The 20,348-nt window shown below is 52.8% G+C and overlaps 5 protein-coding genes across 5 annotated transcripts; 3 read left to right on the forward strand and 2 right to left on the reverse strand.

The window, feature by feature from the left end:
* Window positions 1-3,193: 3,193 nt before the first annotated feature.
* Window positions 3,194-4,465, forward strand: COCSUDRAFT_35935 (alkyl hydroperoxide reductase/ thiol specific antioxidant/ Mal allergen; the record flags this gene model as incomplete). The annotated part of the gene is made up of 6 exons (XM_005648955.1): window positions 3,194-3,217; window positions 3,329-3,367; window positions 3,508-3,558; window positions 3,700-3,802; window positions 3,975-4,069; window positions 4,310-4,465. 6 exons carry the CDS (start codon window positions 3,194-3,196, stop codon window positions 4,463-4,465), a joined length of 468 nt encoding a protein of 155 aa, XP_005649012.1.
* A 1,604-nt stretch (window positions 4,466-6,069) lies between these two features.
* Window positions 6,070-10,063, reverse strand: COCSUDRAFT_46816 (PP2A-widerborst subunit; the record flags this gene model as incomplete). The annotated part of the gene is made up of 8 exons (XM_005648956.1): window positions 9,189-10,063; window positions 8,465-8,791; window positions 8,080-8,166; window positions 7,631-7,774; window positions 7,322-7,396; window positions 6,952-7,083; window positions 6,572-6,664; window positions 6,070-6,192 (listed from the first exon to the last, which is right to left on the reverse strand). The coding sequence occupies exons 1-8, from the start codon at window positions 9,780-9,782 to the stop codon at window positions 6,070-6,072; spliced, it is 1,575 nt and encodes a 524-aa protein (XP_005649013.1). The 5' UTR covers window positions 9,783-10,063.
* A 1,014-nt stretch (window positions 10,064-11,077) lies between these two features.
* COCSUDRAFT_83649 (hypothetical protein) lies at window positions 11,078-11,808 on the reverse strand (the record flags this gene model as incomplete). Its single annotated transcript, XM_005649444.1, has 3 exons — window positions 11,078-11,176; window positions 11,368-11,429; window positions 11,559-11,808. 3 exons carry the CDS (start codon window positions 11,806-11,808, stop codon window positions 11,078-11,080), a joined length of 411 nt encoding a protein of 136 aa, XP_005649501.1.
* A 2,519-nt stretch (window positions 11,809-14,327) lies between these two features.
* On the forward strand, window positions 14,328-16,564 carry COCSUDRAFT_32730 (hypothetical protein). The gene is made up of 5 exons (XM_005648957.1): window positions 14,328-14,380; window positions 14,828-14,959; window positions 15,281-15,422; window positions 15,727-15,885; window positions 16,174-16,564. Exons 1-5 carry the CDS (start codon window positions 14,378-14,380, stop codon window positions 16,308-16,310), a joined length of 573 nt encoding a protein of 190 aa, XP_005649014.1. The 5' UTR covers window positions 14,328-14,377; the 3' UTR covers window positions 16,311-16,564.
* Window positions 16,565-19,217: 2,653 nt separating this feature from the next.
* COCSUDRAFT_32731 (hypothetical protein) lies at window positions 19,218-19,969 on the forward strand. The gene has a single exon (XM_005648958.1). The coding sequence runs from the start codon at window positions 19,256-19,258 to the stop codon at window positions 19,445-19,447; it is 192 nt and encodes a 63-aa protein (XP_005649015.1). The 5' UTR covers window positions 19,218-19,255; the 3' UTR covers window positions 19,448-19,969.
* The last annotated feature ends 379 nt before the right edge of the window (window positions 19,970-20,348 follow it).

Below are 20,348 nucleotides of genomic sequence, written 5' to 3' on the forward strand. Positions count from 1 at the left end.
CAATGACAAGTCGTCAGGCATACCTGCCACTCATATTGTGTACTGGCATGTGATTAGAATGTCACATCAGCCACCTGTGAAGATACTCGCATTCCCAATTTTTAGAAGGTATTGGTTGTACCATGCTTGGGAAGAGCCTGGTGCAGCAGCAGCAGCAGCCAAATCGATAAAGGACTGGCGAAAAGGCGTAAACTTGGAGGAGAAGCTGGACCTTCTGGGCCAGCAAGCCTCGGCGAAGGTGTCTATACATCACAGCACAGTGCAGTCACGCATTGTTAAAGTCATGCAACGCCAGGAATTGGTCATCTGACTATTCCAGCGTGTGCAGATATATGAGAAGATCCTCTCCCAGTGGCGCGATCTGCAGGCGGCAAAGAGTGGCAGCTTCAAGCACTGGCTGTACAGGTACGACCGTGTGCTTCCTCAGAAATATATATATTGCTGTGCTCACCCAATCCCATGCGCTTTAGTCTTACCAGAGTAGTTTTACTAGTTTTGCTTGTGATGCAGGCTAGCACAAGGCGTCCGCTCCAAGGAGGAGCCAGAGGAGTCATTTCTGAAGGGAGTGTCATCACAGCCAGAGCACATAGACATCATCTACCCGGTGTGTTCTTTCCTGATGCGTGCAGATCAGCTCTGGTCATTCCTGCACCCAGCGTATTGTCCTATGCTTGTGTGTGCATAGGGATGCTTTGTTGGGGCATAAACCCTATGGTGCCGTGTTCTGGAGGGCGCTCATACTAGAAGCAAAACTGAGTTAGTTCGCTTGCGCAGAGCGGGATGAATCCCAAGTATGTGCGGCGGAGGATGAAGAGACTTCTGAAGCAGCAGAGGAGCCGTCTCAGGATGCGCATGGTCAGCCTTCCTGGGCAGCAGAAGCACCACACTTGATGTCATCTCTAAGCTTTACATGCATCGGATATATCCATACAGCGTGCCATGCAGCTTACCAGACTGTATGATGGCAACTGAACTAGTCCCCACCAGGCTTCAGCCTGACCGAGATGCGTGTGTTCTGCTTGCTCAGGCGATATGGGGCTTGTGTTGCATACCGCTCATCCCCCTGCTGGCCAGTCCGGTCCCAAACCTGCCCCTGTACTACGCTGGGTACAAGGTATGACGAACACCCCATAAACAAATACCAGCACCCGTATAACACCTGGTCCGGCATTTGCTCCCAATGCTGCTTTTGCAAGCTCAGGACCTCATAACTATCTCAAAGTCTTGCTTGTTAGGCAGGCAAATGAGGCCAAAGCTGATTGCAAAAAAATAAGGGAAATAACTACGCACCTACAGCCTTGTGCTCACTTCAGCCCTATGAGCAGGGAACAGACATGAAGAGATTCTTAGCGGCTTGGCAGGCGTTGAGACGATGCAGGCACTTGCGCGCAGGTGTACTCAGCGCGCACAGCGCTGGTGGGCTGCAATGCGCTGACTAACATGTGGAGCCACCTGGACACAGAGCAGCTGACAAAGCTGCGCGAGAAGCTGCGCGCGCTGCAGGAAAGCGGCGTTGTCTTCCCCGAGGACGCCTGGACCGGCAAGCTGCTAAGGCCCCACCCCAGGCATGCACCCTCCCAACCCACCCCTCACCAATGTGCAATCTCCCACACCACAGAGGAGCTGGCTGCTCATCAGACAACCCATATCCATTGGTGCAATTTGTTATGTATTAATGGCATGCGCACCACCCCAGGATTGTACCCTTCCAATGAACCCCTCTCCAATGCACCTCAAAACTCCCCACAGAGAGGAGGCCTGCTCACCATGGGAGCCCTGCAACACGTTTCCAGTAGAAGGGACCATGTGGAACAGAACAGTGACATGCCCATTACTGTACTTTCCTGGCAATTACTTCGAGGTGAAGAGGCGATGTGGGGTGCGGCTGAAATGCAGGATTCTGCATTACAGGTTGTTGGGACGCTTTGAAATATCATGAATTTTGCGTGGCAGGTATTTGGACATCCTGGAGAACATAGAGGGGCGGGTGCAGCGGTACTACCACAAGAGGGAGCCGCGGCAGCTCATCCCCCAGCTCATCCCCAATGACAGCCTCAACAGCATTGTCAGATCCCAGGACAGGTGCGCCGCTGAACCTTTAGTTCCCTCCAACTTGCCATCCGTACACCTCTTCTAGTCCTGAAAATTGCTGGTGCCTTTTCCTAAGCAGAGCATGATCCAGTGAGCGGGTTTGGAGGTGTCTCATAAGGCAACAAAGACAATGTGTTTACAAAACTTGCCTCCCATGCATGTGCCATCACCTGTAAGTTGGATGAGTCATCATATTTTTAGTTCGGATACAGATTCCACTAACAATTTCTATATTGTTTTTGGTGCGCTTCAGGGCGCACAAGCCCATCTCGGACGAGGAGGCATTGGCAATTGGCAAGGAGTTTGACGCTCCAAGCCTGTTCGAGCACGTGGCTCGCGCACGCAGGCGAGCTGTGGGCGCCATGTTCCCTACTGACATCTCCTAGTCATTCATAGTTCTCCCGTCGGAGTTGGACAGTCTGCTCTTATTAATGTAATTAATTTGCCATAAATCAGAAAAACATGCAGATTAGCACTGCCTAGACAAGGACCTGACTGGGATTCTCCTAGTGCTCGTCTAGTGTAGCTTGTTGCCGATGAAGATCTAGCTAGACTCATGACTTTGTTGACTTTTCTGACTCGTGAAATCTCAACGCATGCTGCTCAAATCCCAGCATCATGCCCTTGATGATGCGCAGCCCCTGTGACCGCGCCTTGCTGTGCATGGCATCATGATGCATTTCTAGCGATGAGTTACTGGTCAGCGGCTGTGTAAGAGTAATTGCTAGCAGGGTGTTGTACAGCATGCCATGCCATGCCATCATGATGCCAGTGCATGCATATGCATGCCATTCTTCAGCTGAGTGTGAGCATATGCCGTGCTTCACTGACAGCTTTAGCATCTACCAGATCCCTTAGGGATCAAATATTCACTCATTTCACAGCTTTGCTAGGATCCTTTTGTGCCCAAGTTTCTGGGGGTGGTTGGGCTTGGCACGCACGTGCTTGCACAAGCTCCAAGCACAGGCAGCCACGTTTCTCCATCGATCGTTGGTGAAGAACGCTTGGGAATTAATCGCATTGCTCACAAAACGAAACGGTGCAAATAACTTATCTGACTATAGATTGATCCAGCGTTTCTTAGTACAGTGCATCAGACAAGATGTCGGCGCTTCATGCTACCAAAGTCAGTTCCGGCATGTTCAGATCAGGCGCGCCTCCAGCACTGACAGTTAGGTCTCGGAGTGTCAGGCCATCAAGTAACCGCAGAAGTCTACTGATTGCTAATGTTGTCAAGGTTGGCGACAAGGCTCCAGATTTCTCACTAAAGGACCAGGTGAGCAGGCCATTTTTCAATGCACTGCCATGTGCTGACCCCTTAGATATCATTCGCTGCAAGCGTCTCAAAATAAAGGTCTTTAGATGGATATGAATCGCTGCTCGCCGTTTTGAAGGAATACATGGCTGTTCGTGCAGAGTGGGAAGACTGTGAAGCTGTCGAGCTACCAAGGCATCTTCGGCAAGCCAGTGAGTACCTGCATCCTGAACGAGTAATGTCACCCTGCTGTAAGAAATGAAATCTCTTTGAAAGTGACCAGAAGCTCTGTGAGTGTGCCATCTTCTGCTACAGCTCTGTGTTGATTGCTTCGAGTTCTTTGCATGGCAAAGGTGGTCCTGTACTTCTATCCTGCGGACGCTTCTCCCGGCTGCACAAAGCAGGCCAAAGCGTTCACAGATGCGATTGGGGAGTTCAAGAAGGCAGGAGCGACAGGCATGTACCCCATTCTATATCACTGCAACCTACCAAATGGAAGTCCACAGCTCTCAGTCTTTTGCACTGCCAAGAGGAGAATAGTGTAGGATTTGACTTCCCCTGGCACTGCATCCAAGCATTGAGGATGAAGCAAGCTTCAAACTGACTGCGGAAAGCTGCTGTGGTGCAGTGGTTGGTGTCAGCGGTGACGATGTGGAGTCTCACCAGAAATTCAAGAGCGAGCTTGGAATTCCATTCCAGCTGTTGGCAGATGAGGGCAATGAGGTAAGTGTCACTTTCTACAAGCAAGGCAGCTTGCATGCCTGCATTTAGAGCGCTGCTTGGCCGCCGTGACTTGATGCAGGCTGCTGGCTGCAGAGTAATAGCAGGGACCTTGCTGGATCACCTTCATGCAAGAAGCATTGCATTGCGCCTGCCCAGGAGTCAATTTGTGCTAGATTTAAGCCTGCTTTGGATGTGTTTTGTCAATCGTCTGCTGACAATGTGCATTCGCTGTGCACACAGGTCCGCAAGACATATGGAGTCAAGAAAGACTTGCTGGGCCTCCTGGAGGGCAGGCAGACATATGTCATTGGCAAGGATGGCATTGTCAAGCTGGTCTTCAACAACCAGTGGGAGCCTGAGAAGCATGTGGATGAGGCCCTCAAAGCCCTGGCCTGAGCCCAATCCAGCAGTGTTGCCTGCAGCTGCTTCTTGCGGCCGCACCTTATGAGTGCAGTGACCAACAACGCATGCTCAATGGCTTGCCAGAGCCATGCAAAACGCAGAATAGCCTTTTGATACCGTAGTGCCTTGGCAGAGTATGGAACGATAAGACCAAACTTCACAGTATGTTGAAGGTCACCAGCATCCAGCTAGTCTGCTCAAGATAATGCTTAGGAGTTAGAAGCACTCATTTCCCGACAAATTACCATGATAGCGCTCACAGCGAGAGTATGTTTCTATAAATTGTGGATATCCATTTTCCCCCTTAACGCAGGTGCAGGGATGCCTTACTGTAACGTTATGGATTACTTACTTTGTAAAGAAGGGTCTGTGCCACTGCCACCTTGTCAGTCAGATATTGTAAGGGGTCCAGACTTGTTGCGTGTAATACACATGACTGTAGCTGTATATCAGCGCTAGTCTGCTCCTGGAAGAATGCAAAACATGCATGGCGCTCGCAATTGAATGCCCAGTCGAGCTCGAGTTATTGACATTACATCGCCGGAGCCGCCATCTCGCAACCAGTTTCTTACGTGACAGTCCAGCAACAGATCTACGACAAATCACCTGCACAAACGCTTTTCAGGTGACAAGATCCGTTCAATCCTCACAGCAACATTAACTCCACAGTACCCAGGGGAACTGCTCTTGCACAGCCTTGAAGGAGGATCATCAGATTCTTTTGCACTGGACACAAGACGAAGAATCCAAACTGCGATGCGGCCAACACCAGTGGTCTCATGTTAGTCGGTGCAGAGGGCACCCCCTCACTTACAGGCACCGTCTTGTTGACCGTCCAAGATAAGGGGTCTGAAGATTCTTGGCGGGCAATCTGCCATGCCTACACTCTTGACCAAAACCTCAGGATCTGTCCTCGAGCTGAGAGGACCGCGCTCTACATCTAAAAAGTACCGCCGCACACACACTTTAAAGACGACATGGGTGCTGAATGGAGATCAGTCCCTGAGTACAGCTCCCATGTTCTTCCAGGCATCCTTTCTTCTTAAAGCCTGACCACTGCGCATGCCCCACAGCATGGACACACAGTTTTTTTCTGAAGCCACCGTTTTCAGACTCCTCTTCCCGTCCTCACTCTAGCATGCTGAGCCACCCCCACAAGGTGTCTTTCAAGGAGATCTTGTCCATTGGGCCCTGTGCTGCAGCGTTCCCTCTCACCCCACAGACTTGCCCCAGCCAAAGCTCTGTGACCTCTCTGCCAGCCCTGCTCCATAGCGCTGCAAGCCTTCAACTGCATCTCTGACCACAACCGCCCCAGCTGTCAGGACCTGCTGTGCCAGATCGCCGAGCCCCTCCGCGCGCAAGGCTCCCAATGCGCCGCCGATGCCGGGGAAGCCGGCTGCGGTCCCCCACGGAGCCGCCACCGCCGCAGCGGGGGGGTCCGGGGGTGGCACCAGCGGGGGGTACACCCCTGTGCATGCCAGGGGGGACCCCGGCCCGAGGCCGCCGGCGTTGCGGCAGCCGAGCGCGAACGCGGCCGCCGCCGCGACGGCCGCGGCGCACGCGAGCGCGAGCAGCGCGCGCCGCAGCCAGGCCGCGAGTCATCGGCCCACGTACTGCGCGAGCCGGCCGGAGCCGCTGCCGGCCGTCAGCTGCCGGTGCGCGGCCGCATCCAGCTGCTGCCACGTCTTCCGCCGCTGCTCCTCCTGCGCCGCCTTCTGAGCCTGCACCCAGCACGGGACAGTCAGCCTCAAGGACTGATGAATTAATGAAGATGCTCGTTCCAATAGTGGTAATATCCAGAATCTTCAAAAAGAGGGGCATGACCTCTATTTCACGAGCTGCATCTTGATCATTATCATTATTGGAAGTTGTCCACAGTTGCTGTTCCAGCAGCCAGATTGGGGAAACCTCACTTCTGCACCTTGAAAATTTCATGGCTTCTCTGCTGTCTCCGTCATACGTATGCCTCAGCTGAGATTACAAGACATGCATGGTGAATTTTGCCGCATCAGACGTGCCAGGGACACAGGTGGATCCTCAGTCCTGATGTGCGCAAAGCCACCAGGGTAATATTGAGCTGGGAGGCTGGGGTGTGCGCACCTCCTCGGCCTCGTATCTCAACCTGCACTCCTCGTAGAGCCCCTCGTCCATGTCCCTGAACATCTTCCGGACGTTGCTCGTGAGGCCCAGCACCTGCGTGAGCACAGGGCAAGTCCAATCAGCACAGTACATCTCAAACAACGCAATGTGACTAAGAAGCAGTCATGCGCCCGCCCGCCCGCCCAGCTAGCATGCACAGCGACCACATCAACACAAAGCATCTTTGTAAAGTCACCATGCATTGCTGCCGTTGCCTGGGGGATACACTCCGTGCACAACAACCACCCAACTGGATACAGAAGCTTTATAGAGGATTAATATATTTGAAAGCTGAGACCATTCCCTTCTTGTGCGCAAAGAAATATAAGGGAATGGCTTACCTGGGGGTTCCAGTGCTGCTTCTCATTGCGTTCCAGGGCCGCGAATATGAGCGGCAGTACGGCTGTCCTCTGCTGCGCCACCAGGCTGACAATGTACTCGTTGTTCCACAAAAACAACGACCTCTCCGCCACCTGCGCACATGTGCCGGCACATGCCCAGCCTTCAGCATGTTGCGCACGGAAATGATGTGTTTGTGCGCCTCCACACCACTGCGCTTTGTTTGACGTACAATGCTGGCTCGACTGATTCAGCACCACATGCTTATGCTTGTCTGCAGTAAACAAGTGATCTGCCATGCTTTGAATTCGCCCTGGATTTATGCGCACAGCGGTGCAAACGGTGAGTGAGTGTTCTACGAGTGGCGCCCACCTGGAAATGCGAGCTGTTGAGGCACTTGGCCAGCTGATGAAAGAGGGGCAGCAGCACCTTTGCAAACTCCTGCGCCTGCAGATACACACGATCCCAATCAGTCAATACAAAACGCAAATGCCCACCTTGTAAGCATATAGTATCTGGAACAAGGAATCTGTCAAATTTGTAGCTGTGCAGACAGTGTGTCAGCTTGCCCTGCAGCTGCGAACAACGAGGCAGATCCCGCAGCAATGGTAGGGTAGCTCCCCGCAACAAGGACTGGACAGGTCTGCTTATTCAAATTATCAACATAGAGAATAAGAAGACAGGGAATGGGCGTGCCTGTGTCATCTCCAGGATCTCCTCGAGCTCGCCCAGGAAGAGCACCTCCTTCTGGCTGTTGGTCACCGGCCAGTACTTGAGCAGGGCCTTGAGCACCGGCTCTGCCAGCTTGGGGTCCTTCTCCACAAACTGCACAGAATACCAGTCAGCACTCTTGAAATCACTCTTGACAGGTGACTGCAGTACTGCACATTGCAGCACATGCCCGTGGACATCAGCCCTCAGTCTGGTTCCATGAGATGCCGGTGATCTCTGCCAATGTTCTGGTTCTCAATAATGATCAAGCCTGAGTGCCTTCACAACCAAGCCAGGCGTGGTCCCTGCCTTTTGTAACAGGGGCCGTCGAGTTTAGCAGGCGGAGCTGCCACCTTGGGGTGAAGTGAAATACACACAGATCTCCTGCCAATGGGGCCAGCAGTGTAGGAAGCTCACACCTGCGTGACGCAGTAGGAGAGCTGCTGTTGGTACATGCCCAATCCCTTGGGCTTGTGCAGCGGCATCAGCGCCTTCTGCAGGAACGCCTGCAAAAACCCATTCCGATTGGGCATTACAACATTGCAAGGATGACTGCATCGCATGCAGACACTCTTGCGGCAGCTGCAAAACCCCAATCCCAACAGACCCCCTCTGGAATCTGATCATGAGAAACATGCTGAACATCAGGCTGTCTTGCATGCAGCATCAGGTCCACAAGATTACCTTGCAAATGAACAACCCATGAACATACAACACGAACTGCTATGCAGCGCTAGACTGAGAAACGGTCAGGACTCCACCTTCTGCTCAGGAAACAAGACTGAGAAATGATCAGGAGCCCACCTTGTGCTCCTCCTTGAGGGGCAGCGCGAAGCCGTTGATGATGGAGCCCAGGATCTCCAGCAGCTCGGCGATGCCGTTGTGATGCTCTGTCTCAAAGATGAAGCGGTAGAACACGTTGTTGATGGCCTTGCGGATGAAGGGGCGGTGAACCATGAACTTGCCGTAGATGCGGTGGAGGATGGTCTTCAGGTACTCGCGCTCGCGCGGGTCCTCGCTGTCAAACAGCTCCAGCAGCCGCACCACAAAGCTCTGATCGATGTACTTCTTGGCGCTCTTCGCGTCCGTGTCGTTTGACACCACGTAGCGCAGCAGGAACTCGTACACGATCTGCGCATGCAGCAGACAATTCCACATCGTCAGTCCGTTTGCTGCCTTGATTGGGCACCCCAAAAGTGGCCTGAAGTATATTCATGGCAGGAGCTGGGCTGAGCCCTTTGCATGGCTCTGACCAGCACGAGCAGCACGGAGATTGATGAAGCACAGCGAGAGGCGCTACGCTTGCAAATGCACTCAAAATGAGTGATAAAGTGCAGCTTGCATTGTTGGCAGCAATATTTGCGTTCCACACTTTATGCACCATTCACCCAAAGAACTTGCAACATTATCCCAAAGTTCATCCTGGAGTAATCAGTACATCTGGTATAAACGAAAGACTCAGATCGCTCAAAACTCAGCAGTTTTTCGATTTGGGGAGTTTGGCAACCTAGATATAGGGATAGATCACCTGCAGATGTGGCCAAGCAGGCTCCAAGGCAGGCTCCTCTTCGTCTGGATCTAGGTTGTCCACATCGTGCGACTTCGATGCTGGCAGCGCTCTGAAGAGATTTTGGGACAGCATGAAGACGATGTCCTCAGCTACAGCCTCTGTGAACTTGCCCGACCCAGTGTTGACGAAGTCCACAAGCTCCAGCAACGTTTGCCGCTTGACCTCCTTCTCTCGGACATTTTTAGACTGGTCCGTAAAGCTGAAGGTGTAGGCGCAGAGGTGCAGTTTTCGCACAAATAGCTGTTGCTTCTCGGATGCAGGCACTTCTCGAAATGATGGGAGTGGCTCTGCGTAGGCCGCTGCACAGCTCTCCTCTGCCATGGATGGCAATGGGGGCTTCTCCCTGCTCGACACTGCTGCATTGGCTGTGGAGCCCTGCGAGTTTGCTCGAGCTGCATTTCCTGTGGGCCTGCGGTCCAGAACTGAAGCTGCTCCACTGCTGGGCTGCCGGCTATTGTTTGTCACTGGTATGGCATCCTCACGACCTGCTGAAGTGCCTCCACTTCCCCTCCTCCCACCAAACTTCTGCTTTAAGCTCTTGAACTGCATCATCTGTCCCACAGCTGCTACACACCCAACTCCTGACTGCAGCGCTACACAGCCTCATGCCCACCCGCCCCTAAAAGGCAGGTGAGGAATGAACGCTGCCAACGCCACAGTGGAGCCAGTACTCCCGCCAGCTGCCCTGAAACTGATGCGCTGGGATGAAACCCTTTTTTCTGTGCTCAGTATTTGCTTGTTCTGCAATTAAAGGGCCCACAAATCGTATAAGCAGAGGTGCATGTGAACGCAGAATACTGGAAAATGGGCGTGCAGCGATGCGCAGGTGAATGTGGAACACTTGATTGTGCCTGTGTGCAGAAGGTGCAACCACTGTAAGATCCGTACAAATCCGTAATGTGCATTTTGTTCTTCGATCTGCATCGATGATAAGTCCTTTCCATTGATGCACCTTGTTATTAGACGACAATCTTGTGATTGGTGTAAGGTTTTACTTGTATTGTCGAAGATCACAGCTCTGCTGTGCGGCAGCAACTGGAAGCAAGGGCCAAGCAGGCCACCTGGATCACAACACACAAGCTCACAGAGTAATTTTCCGAGAACCACGCAATCTTGCAAGCCGTGAGATGCTCAGAAACTCTGCGAATATAATCCTTTTAACGCCAGAGTTCCGTTTGGTCACACTATCACCTCAGATCTACGCTGAGGCCATCAGATGAGTCAGACGTTACAAAACGGGTCTTGCCAGGATCAAATGCAGCAAATTCTCCAGTAGAGAAGGAAGGTATTATGCAAGAGAGATGACAATGACATGATCTCTACAATATGTCTGTGGCGCACTGCCAAAGCACTGCACCCGGCGCCAGAGACAAAGTATAAACAGAATTCCCCAAAATTCATTGCAAAGAGCATCAGTTGGTCAGCAGTAAGCAGACAGCCGCAATGTGCTACAGCAAAGGATTTGAACAAAATGGTAGTGAGACTCACAGCCTCTCATGTCAGCAGATTCAATATCCAGACCAATTGCAATAACCAGACGGGAGCTAAAGATGCCTAGAAAGGCCTGCCTTTGGAGAAGCCACTTGCCACACCCATTAACACCAGTGGCAGAAACCGACAGGACAGCACAATGGTATCAAATTAGCGTTGGATCGCGCGCGACTGTCTGGTCTCCAATGGAGCAACAGCGTACGTCTAGTGCGGTGCACGAAGTGCACGCTAAGTGGCAGTCCGTGTCATCGCCAACATGCAGCATGCTGCACAGTGAAGAACTGCTGAGGGGAGACAGCTCTATTTGCATAGAAAAAACAATACTTCAGCAGTGCTGCCCCGCTAAATGACACCCATCAGGCCTCCGCTTTGCCCCAGCCCTCCTGCTTTATAAGCTCCAGGATTCTGCTCTTCACTTCGTCCCGAATTTTCCTGACCCTCTCCAATGGCTTTCCCTGATGACAGTATGCAGACACACATTTCCTCAGCTGATCAGTCAGACTGCACTCTGATCACTTCATGAATCAGCTCGGTCTAAAGCTGCAGAATGAGGGGCTTTGCTTGTCACAGCACACATCAGGAGTTACAGCTTCTAGGTCAGAGTTTTACACTCCATTGACATGCTTTAAAAAATCAAAGGACTTACCTTCGGATCCTCCAGAGGCCAATCAAGACGCTTGAGGCCAGGGACGTATGGGCAGGCTTCCCCTGCACGCCAAGGGAGATCTGATCCAATGCTCGGGCATTCAGAATACGTGACTGCTGTCCTGAATTTTTGGTGACAGCATTCACTGCACGAAAAGTTCGAAATTGCTAGCGATCGGCACTCGAACGCACCACAGCCCATTGTGATAAGCAAGTCAGCTGAGGCAGCCAATTCTGGGGTGAGAAGCTGCGGCTGGACGGAAGACAAATCAACGTCGAGCTCAGACATTGCCACAAGCACCTCCGGGTGAACCTTTGTGCCGGGCTGCGTCCCTGCAGATATGCCCCGAGCTTTTTCTGGATCCACTAAGTGGTTGAATAGAGCGTTCGACATCTGCGATCGCCCAGCGTTGTGGACACAGGCAAATAGCACAGTCTTCATTGGACGGATCCCTTCAGATCAATCACACATGCGATCAATACGGACTGCCGAATTCTCTTCTTGCTTTACGACATGCATGCAGAGAACGCATGCGCATCCCGGAAACGATGCGCATCCCGGAAACTACAAGCACGCCGTAATCGACAAACCTGGGCAGAAGCATGCAGAGAAGGCAAGGCCTGACATTGCTGGAAGCACCATTTAGATTTAAAATATGAAATATGGAATAAGCCTGAAGGAACAACTGATGCGCATGCATCATTCACTGTCCGTCAGGTCTTCCGCTACCAAGGCTGGAATCCTAATTTGCTGAAAGTTGCATGCTAATTTCCTACACATACGCGCAAAGATGTTGCCTGGTGGTTCGTACAGAAGCCCTCTGGATGATCCACGAGGGTTCAGGTAATTCTCCTTGATTGTTTCGGGTTCCTTTCATAAAAGTATATTAGATCACGGTTCCTTTGGTCGTCAGGGCTTCCCCCTGCCTCGGATCCTGTTTTATACCTTTGTTAAAGCCATTGTACTGCCATTAAAAATACATGTGAGATACGCACCTGACAATTCTGAGTCAAATTTGAGAGACTAGCAAGTCACCAGGCGACACGGAGCCATCTGTGTTGCCAATATTTTTTCTTTTTCTTGTTATGTTCCTATCTGTCCTTATTTATTCCAAAACGTTCCTTTTTCATCGCAGGATTGATCAATGTCCTTGCTATCTCTTCGCAGGAAGAGGAACAGGTGGGTGAGGGAGCTAGGAAAGCGATCCCCTCTTGTGGCCCTCTTGCTGCTGGTGGGGCTGCTGAGTTCCGTGGGCGTCTACCAGTCCAAAGTCAGCCGCCTACAGATGGAGCTCAAGGCACAGAAGACTGGCCTTGAAACAGCCAAACTCGAGTTGTACCAGCAAACAGTAAGCGCTCTAGTCTCCAGCAGTAGAGCTGGAAGAAGCTCATGTACAACAGTGTGCCAAACATCACACAACAGTTGCAGACGTCAGCATCTCAGGAAGCTAACCTGCTCTCGATGTCGGCTTACAGCGGATAGGAGAACATTCTAGAGAGTTGGCAGCGACGCGCCTGAGGGAGGCGGAACGGCTCAGGCATGAGTTGGACGCGGCGCAGCGGCGGGCGAAGATAGCGGAGGAGGACAATGTCCAGAAGCAGGCTGTGGTGTCGCATAACAACAAACAGGTGCGGCATGATGTGTTTGTGCTGCCAGCTTTGCAGTCCTTTCATGCGCTTTTTGTCATGCGCTGTGTGTCTTCTTTGATACAGCTCAGTAAACATGTTGTGGAAAAAGGTTTGCGTTGGCTTGCGCATGAGATGGGCAATTCTCACAAGGAAACGTTGTTGCGGCAAGATCGGTGTTATGGTTCATCAGCATGCAATGACTGCGTCGTGTGCGACACAGATAGAGGAGCTGAACGCAAAGGTTCAGGAGCTGCAAACTCGGCATTGGGAGGATGCCAACTGCAGGAGTGAGCTTGACATGCTGAAAGCGAGGTGGGGTTTCTGGTGTAGCATGGTATCTTGCCGTTTCTTGCCAATATGCTCTACCACGTTCCTCATGCACTCTGCATCATGAGAATACCCCTAATCAAACGATTTGTGATTGGCAGTGCTGACACACAGAATCTCACAAGATGCCGTGTGAAATGGTTAGTCACATATCTCATGGCAAGCATCACTCAGGGAACAGGCATGAGAAGTTTGGTATGGCTGCAGGACAGAGCATGCTCAGAGGAGTTTGCAGGAGAAGGAGCTGGCGGTGTCTGACAAGGACAGGCTGCTGGCAGATCTGCAGCGCCAGGTTAGCGAGCTGCAGACGCGAGTCAGCGGTGACTCAGCCAAACAGCAGGACGCGTCCGTGCCCCTTGTGCGGCCAGGTGATCCCTCACCAGCCTTGCTCCAATTTATTATTGTCTCTATCACAATTGCCTCCAGCAGGTCACTTCTTCTCCACCTGACTTAGTATTCGCTGCGCTTACAAAAGGGTATAGCCTGCGTGAGCCTCTTTCTACTTCTGGATTGAGCTGCAGAATGAAGAAGCTTTGAAGTTTGACCCGCGGCAGAGCGATGGGTCCTACAATTTTGCCATTGAAGGAATTGGATATCTAGGGTGGTGGTTGTTAAATCAGCTGTTGATGGAGGAGGTAGTCTGGTGCTTTGCTCGGGCGCTTATTCATGGCATATCATCTGACGTCTTTGTTTGCCAATACTGTGACAGGATGGACGGACCCTAGAGGCACCCAGCCGCAGCAGCCAAAGGATTTGTCACCCCCACCCACATCGCAGTTATCTGCCGAGGCCCATGCAGGTCTGCCACCATGCCCTCCTCTCTGCCTACTGCTTTTCACATGGCTGTGCTTGAAACGGAGAGCTTGTTGCAGCAGCAACATGAGCACCTATGTCGCTACAACAACGTGCAATTAGTTGAGAAGGAATTCTGATGATGCCGTGCGGCATGTTCAGGTTTTGCACATGTGGCTACCATGCTGACTCAGCAGGGCATCGAGGACCCCCTGGGAGAGCCTCACCTGGCTCGGACACTGGTGCAGTTCTTCGAGGGCAAAATGGTGTGCTTCCCCTCAACAGTGTTGCTTCAATGTCCAAATTTCCCTTCTGGCCATGTGCGGCATAGTATCGGCAGAGACAAGTACACTACTGTACACATGTTTGCCTCAAGCTTCTTTTCAAATGACACCTAGCAAACCAGTGATAAATAGCCAGAAACACGCTGGAATGTTCCTTACTCCCGAGACCTGCTCGGCTGTATGCGGTGATGTCTCTGAAAATGATATTATTGCACACAACCGAAACGACCTCAGGGGTAAGGGACTGCACAATTTGGTTTTGGCTTTTGGTGCAGGGATTTGGTTTGTTGGTATCAAGCACGTGTGCTCTTGCTCTCCCAGCGGTGACTTAAAGCCATGTGATATTTATTTGCATGCTGTTTAGCCTGATTTCCGTAACTGACCAGGAGGATTCCTGCCTGCCTGACTAAGAAGCAAGTTGCACTGCAGGCGGACCTGATCGGCGCAGAGTTCCGCGACCCCAGCGCTGCGCCGCAGCAGCCGATGCACGAGCAGCTGGCGACCACACTCACGGCACTGGGTATCCACAGCAAGCATGGCCACGAACACTTCCTCAACACGGTCAGCCACCCTGCTCCAACACCCCGCAATTATAGCGGCGGGCTTTGCAATGGCGTCCTGCTTGATGGACGCAAAGCGATGTCATGGTCATGGCAGCTTGCATGCTTTCTAGGGTTGCGGTCTGAGGGCAGTAAAGCCTGCGACCCTGGAGTGTGTCTCAGAGCTAGGATTGCTCTTGGCTATGCACTAGGGTGTCTCAATAGGGGATACTGTATTTTGTTATTGTTGAGCGCCTGAGTCGCATAGCACACTGAGGTCCTGAGAACTGAGGAGTGACTTTGAGTAAACAATGTGCGACATGTGCTGGCGTGATGCGGGCAGGTGCGGCACATGGTGGACGCGGTGAGCCACATCACAGGGCCGGGAGCGGCCAGCGCGGCCGGCACAACGGGGCAGTCCGCGCACATGGTCGGCCGGGACCAGCTCCCGCAGGAGGGAAACCCCCAGGCGGACGCGCAAGCAGGCACGCTCCACGGGGCATTCACTCCTCTCTCGTCTTCATTTGTCTCTTACCAAGAAGACAGTCAGCTGACGAGATAAGACCTTTCCTCGGACATGGGCAGATACTGTACAGTCTCAATCTTGGAGTTGTCACACCATTCACCGCCTGGATGATGTCCCACTGCCATGGGAAGTTGTGTACATGGCTCTGCACAGCTTACAACACTGAGTCCTCCCTTACTTTGGTGCTCGCAATATCTTTCATAGATTGTCTCTCCAATGGTATTATACAGCAAGTAGCTGAATGTGAATATGGCTCCATGCAGGGCTCCAGATGGGTGGCAGGAAGGACTTGGGTGGGGCGGACCCAGTGGCACATGGCGGCACTGTACAGCAGGTGCCGGCAGCCCACCTGCTGGAGCAGGCAGCTGCCACGCAGGGCACCCCTAACGTGCCACCTGGCCACGACCACAGCGGCTACCCAGGTAGCTCTTCCTCCTCAGAGAAAGCTGCCATGGTACCATATGTTGACAGCCTTCAGATGGATGGGAAAGTTCATCAGCCAGGGCCTGCAGCAATCCCACTCTGAATTCTAGGAGTGCATTCATGCACCGGGTTGCAGGGTTGACTATGCGTGTTGCTTAATGCTTCAATGTCCTGGATTCTGTCATGCAGTGGTTCGGTCTCCTGTGTTGAAGGCATGGGGAATAGGTATAAAAGGCAGCTTGCTCAGGTAGATGTTGACAGATGGTTTGCGGATCGCATGCATGCAGGCTGGCAGCAGCACGATAGCAATCCGGCGACCCCGGGGGTGCACGAAGTGCACGCGGACATCCACCACGCACACCAGCAACTTCACAAACCTGCCGCGCAGCACCACAGGCCGGACGCTGCTGGCTTCATCTACTGAGCTGACTCTTCCGGTTTGCCACCCAGTTTGGCGGGGTGGCAGGGTCTGAAGGGGGCTGACGATGGGCTGCAGGCTAGGAGTATTGTCAGGCATGGCACGTTGCTGCTTCCAGAGGAAGCCAATTGCATGTTGCATGCGCAATTGATGCTTGCTGGAGCTGAGTGTTACTTGCTGGAGCTGAGTGATGCTTGTGAGTGTGTTGTGTTTGAGAGGCAGACATTTGGTTGTGTCCTTTTTAAATCCTTATTCGCTGGAGTCTGGTTGAGCATCCGCCTCTCTAATCGGAGGCATCATGAGTAGTACGATCCGGACTTGAATCATGCATCACTGATGGCACTGATGGCATGATGATACTTTGCGCACATCAGTTGCATTTGCATGGTACTGCAATGCGCCGGTGCACATCACTTGCGGTGCTGAGCTGCTGCATAGGAAGGATGAACTGAGCAGTATGGGATTTGCAAGTTCCTTGCTCTGCTTGACTGGGGGTTGGAAGGAAGGAAGGAAGATTACATCACTCCAGCCGCCTAGGGCTGATTGGATGAACTGGCAGCATCCAAATAATCAAAACAATCCATCACAAAATGTGCAACACCAACAATGTCCAACTGCCACATGAATTGCTGCATCGTCACAATGGCTGCACCAAACAGCCCAGGATATCTGTCCCGAACAGATTGCAAGGCAGGGCACTCAAACACAAGGTGGCGCTCATCCCCAATAACCTGCTGGGCACAACGCATGCACAAACGCTGGGGCCGGGGAATCCTTGCCCAGCGGCCCGAGACATTGGGCAGACTATGACAACCCATCCTGAACTTCAACAGTATACGCAAGCAACGGGCACTCAAAGGCTGCTGTAAGAGCTGGCAAGGGTGGCGCACACAAGCTGGCCTAGCAAACCATCTGTGATATGTACACAAGGTGGCATTGCTGGACGGGCAGGTCCTAGGGCAAATGTCAATGTCATCCCAAACCTGCAGTGCTTGCGCATCTAGCAGCTGCATCACAGCATCAACTTCCACAGGAACAAGGGTGTCAAACCGAATAACAAACTCATACCCAATCCGGCGCAAGCCCCGCATGAAGGCCCAAGCCCAATTCTTAACAGTACGGGTTATGGCATCCCAACAATCATCAAGGGCCACTTGCCTGTGAAAATTATTTGCAGGCAAGGCAGCCAAATTGTTCCAGAACTTGATAATGCGCCGCCACCACACACAATCAAGGGTCTGCTGATTCAACTCCTTAAGCAAGATGGCACCATGCACAGAGGTGGGGACGCCAGCAATGTCTCTCAGAATTTTCAGGTGAGAGGAGGCCAAGGCAGCCCGGCCCCGCCGGCTGTCGCCACCAGGAAGGCTGCGCAGGCCCCACACCTCACAACCGTAGGAGGCAGTCGGCGGCACACATGCATCATATAGGCGCAACAACAGGCCAGCTGACATGCTGCAATGCAACTTCCCATATTGCTGCCTGAGCTGTGCCCACGCACCCCACATGTTCCTGTGAAGCTTGCCAAAGGTGAGATTAATGCCTTGGGCACCATCAAAAAGGGCACCCAGGTACTCAAACTGCTGAACCCAATGTAAAGGCGCACCACCACAAAGCCATTGAAAAGGTCCTGGCAAACTTGAAGAGAAAACCACAATCTTTGTTTTGTCAACACTGATGACCATTCCCGTTTGTTCACAAAACTCAGCAGCTGCATCAATCAAGCGTTGCAAATGAGCAGGTGTGGTGGCGAGCAAAGCAAAGTCATCGGCATAGCCTAGATCTGGTACACAACTGCCAGGACGCAACTGCGGGCCAACCCCAGGGCACCTCTGCAGCAAGTGCCTGTGCAGGCCATCTGCAAACAAGCCAAACAGCGTTGGGCTAAGGGGGCAACCCTGCTTCAATCCTGTCTCAGAGGGCAAACTAGGACCCTTCCTGCTCCCAATCTTAATGGCAACCGTAGAATTGGCATACAAAGACTGAATGGCAGAGAGCAGGCGGCCATCAATGCCCAGGCGACGCAGACTCTCCCAGAGCAACACCCGATTCACTCTGTCATAAGCACCCTTCAGATCAAGAAAGCAACAATACAAGGGCTGCTTAGCATGGTTTTGCCGGTCGATAAAATGCTGCAAGGTGAATAGCTGGTGGGCCGTAGACAGTTTTGGCCTAAAGCCAGCCTGTGTGGCTGCACGCAATCCAGCCCCCTCTGTGTACTTCAGAATACGAGAATTCAATATGCCAGCATACAAGCGCATGATGGGCTCAGTAACGGCAATGGGTCTATAATTGAGCATGTCAAGCTTGCTGCCTTTCTTGTGCACAGGGGTGATCAGGCTACCATTCACAGAGGGTGGCACTTGCCCAGCCACAAATGCAGAGTTCAGCACAGCCACCAAAGCAGGCGCCAGGACATTTTCCGGAGGAGGCATGCCTGGCGCCCGCTCATCTTTTGCATACCGAAACAGCTCAGCTGGTAAACCTTGCACTCCGGTGGCACGACCATTGTGTAAACTTTTGAGCCCAGCAAGCACCTCCCCAAGAGAGATGGGTGCATTGAGAGCATCAACATGGGCAACAGGAGCACTGGGCTGGACAGGGAAAGACAAGTGGGGCAGCTCAGCAATGAGTGGCAACTGCAAGTTTGCAACCCGCTTGAGATAGCCAGCCCACAATTGCACTGGCTTGAGCTGCTCAGGTATATCAGACTGCTGAGACTTGAGCCGCTTCCAGAAGGCTCGGGGGTCACTGTGCAAATCATCAAGCAGGCGGCGCAGTTGTGCGAGCCGGTGAGCGCGCCGTTTGTGGCGGACGGTGTTGTGGTAGGCACGCTCCAGCGCGCGCACTTCGGCTGGATCGCCCCCGCACCGCGCGCGGGCGCGGACGTCCCGTTTAAGCTGGCGGCACTCCGAATCGAAGAAGGGCGCGTCGGCACGCGCCTTGCGCTGATGGCGCCCGGTGCGGGCCGGCATGCTGTTCGCGGCTGCGGCCTCCCGGATCCCCGCCTCCAGGGTCTGAAAGGCTGCATCAAGTTCCCCAGCCACAGCATGGCCTGTGCAGGCGTCAAGACTTGCACTGGCAACATTGCGCAAAGCAGCAGCATACGCATTCCTAGCACTGGGCTGCCATTTCACTCGTGACAATGGCGCCCCAATACATGGTAAGGGAACACTGGCAGCCACATTCACTTGCAACGTCATCTCAATAGGATGATGATCAGAGTCTTTTCTACCAGTATTCACAACAAGATGAGAAATCAAGGGGAGCGCATCAGCGGAAACGAGAACATGATCAGGTCTAGTTGCCTGAGTATGGGTTCTGGCCTTAAAGGTAGGCACTGCTTCAAGGTCTCCTAGCACTCTGCCAGAGCATATGAGCATGTCAGTTTCCTTGCAAAAATCTAACAGGCGCAGCCCATGAGCATTGACACCTTCATCAGTGCAGCCTCGAGTATTGCTGTCATCAGCGTCGGGCAAATTTGACACACGAGCATTGAAGTCTCCTGCCAGGATCACATTGCCCTGAGCACGAGCGGCAACAACTTCTGCACATAAGCCCGTAAATCGACTGGTCAGGTCCACAGTCTGCAATTGCCGGGAACCCGCTGGAGGCACATAGCTGGAGCCAATCAGCAGCGGTGTAGAGTCCCCCTCAAACTGCACTTTCACCCATAAGGCACTGTCAGTGTCTGACACCCAGTCTTGTGCGTGGTAATCACGGTGCTTCCGAACCGCAACAACAATGCCTTCACCCGCCTTGCCCTCTTCACTAGCAGCCGTGAAAGTCACAGAGTGGTGAGGCAAGATCGAGTCATCCCAGGTCAAGCAACGGGCCTCAGTCAGAAGTACAATATCGAACTGGTCAAGATAGGCTGCCGTGTCCCACAAGGATATTTTGCTAGCATGTAAGCCATTGACATTCCAGGACAATATACGCAGCGATAGGCGGCTGGAGACTTCCTAGCGGCGCACTGCTTCGGCGTAGGAGTCGGCGCGGCCGGGGGAGGAAGGCGCGGCCTGAGAGGGCCCGGCAGTGGCAGCA

The sequence above is a fragment of the Coccomyxa subellipsoidea genome (assembly GCF_000258705.1).
Source record: "Coccomyxa subellipsoidea C-169, whole genome shotgun sequence".
NCBI classification, from domain to species: Eukaryota; Viridiplantae; Chlorophyta; class Trebouxiophyceae; family Coccomyxaceae; genus Coccomyxa; species Coccomyxa subellipsoidea.

Bases quoted from the DNA above. Each gene is read 5' to 3' on its own strand.
- COCSUDRAFT_32730 (XM_005648957.1), top strand. The intron at 14,960-15,280 runs GTCAGCCACCCT...TGATGCGGGCAG, and splicing joins ACGAACACTTCCTCAACACG to GTGCGGCACATGGTGGACGC. The intron at 15,886-16,173 runs GTAGCTCTTCCT...GCATGCATGCAG, and splicing joins CGACCACAGCGGCTACCCAG to GCTGGCAGCAGCACGATAGC.
- COCSUDRAFT_32731 (XM_005648958.1), top strand. From the start codon at position 19,256: ATGGCGCCCGGTGCGGGCCGGCATGCTGTTCGCGGCTGCGGCCTCCCG.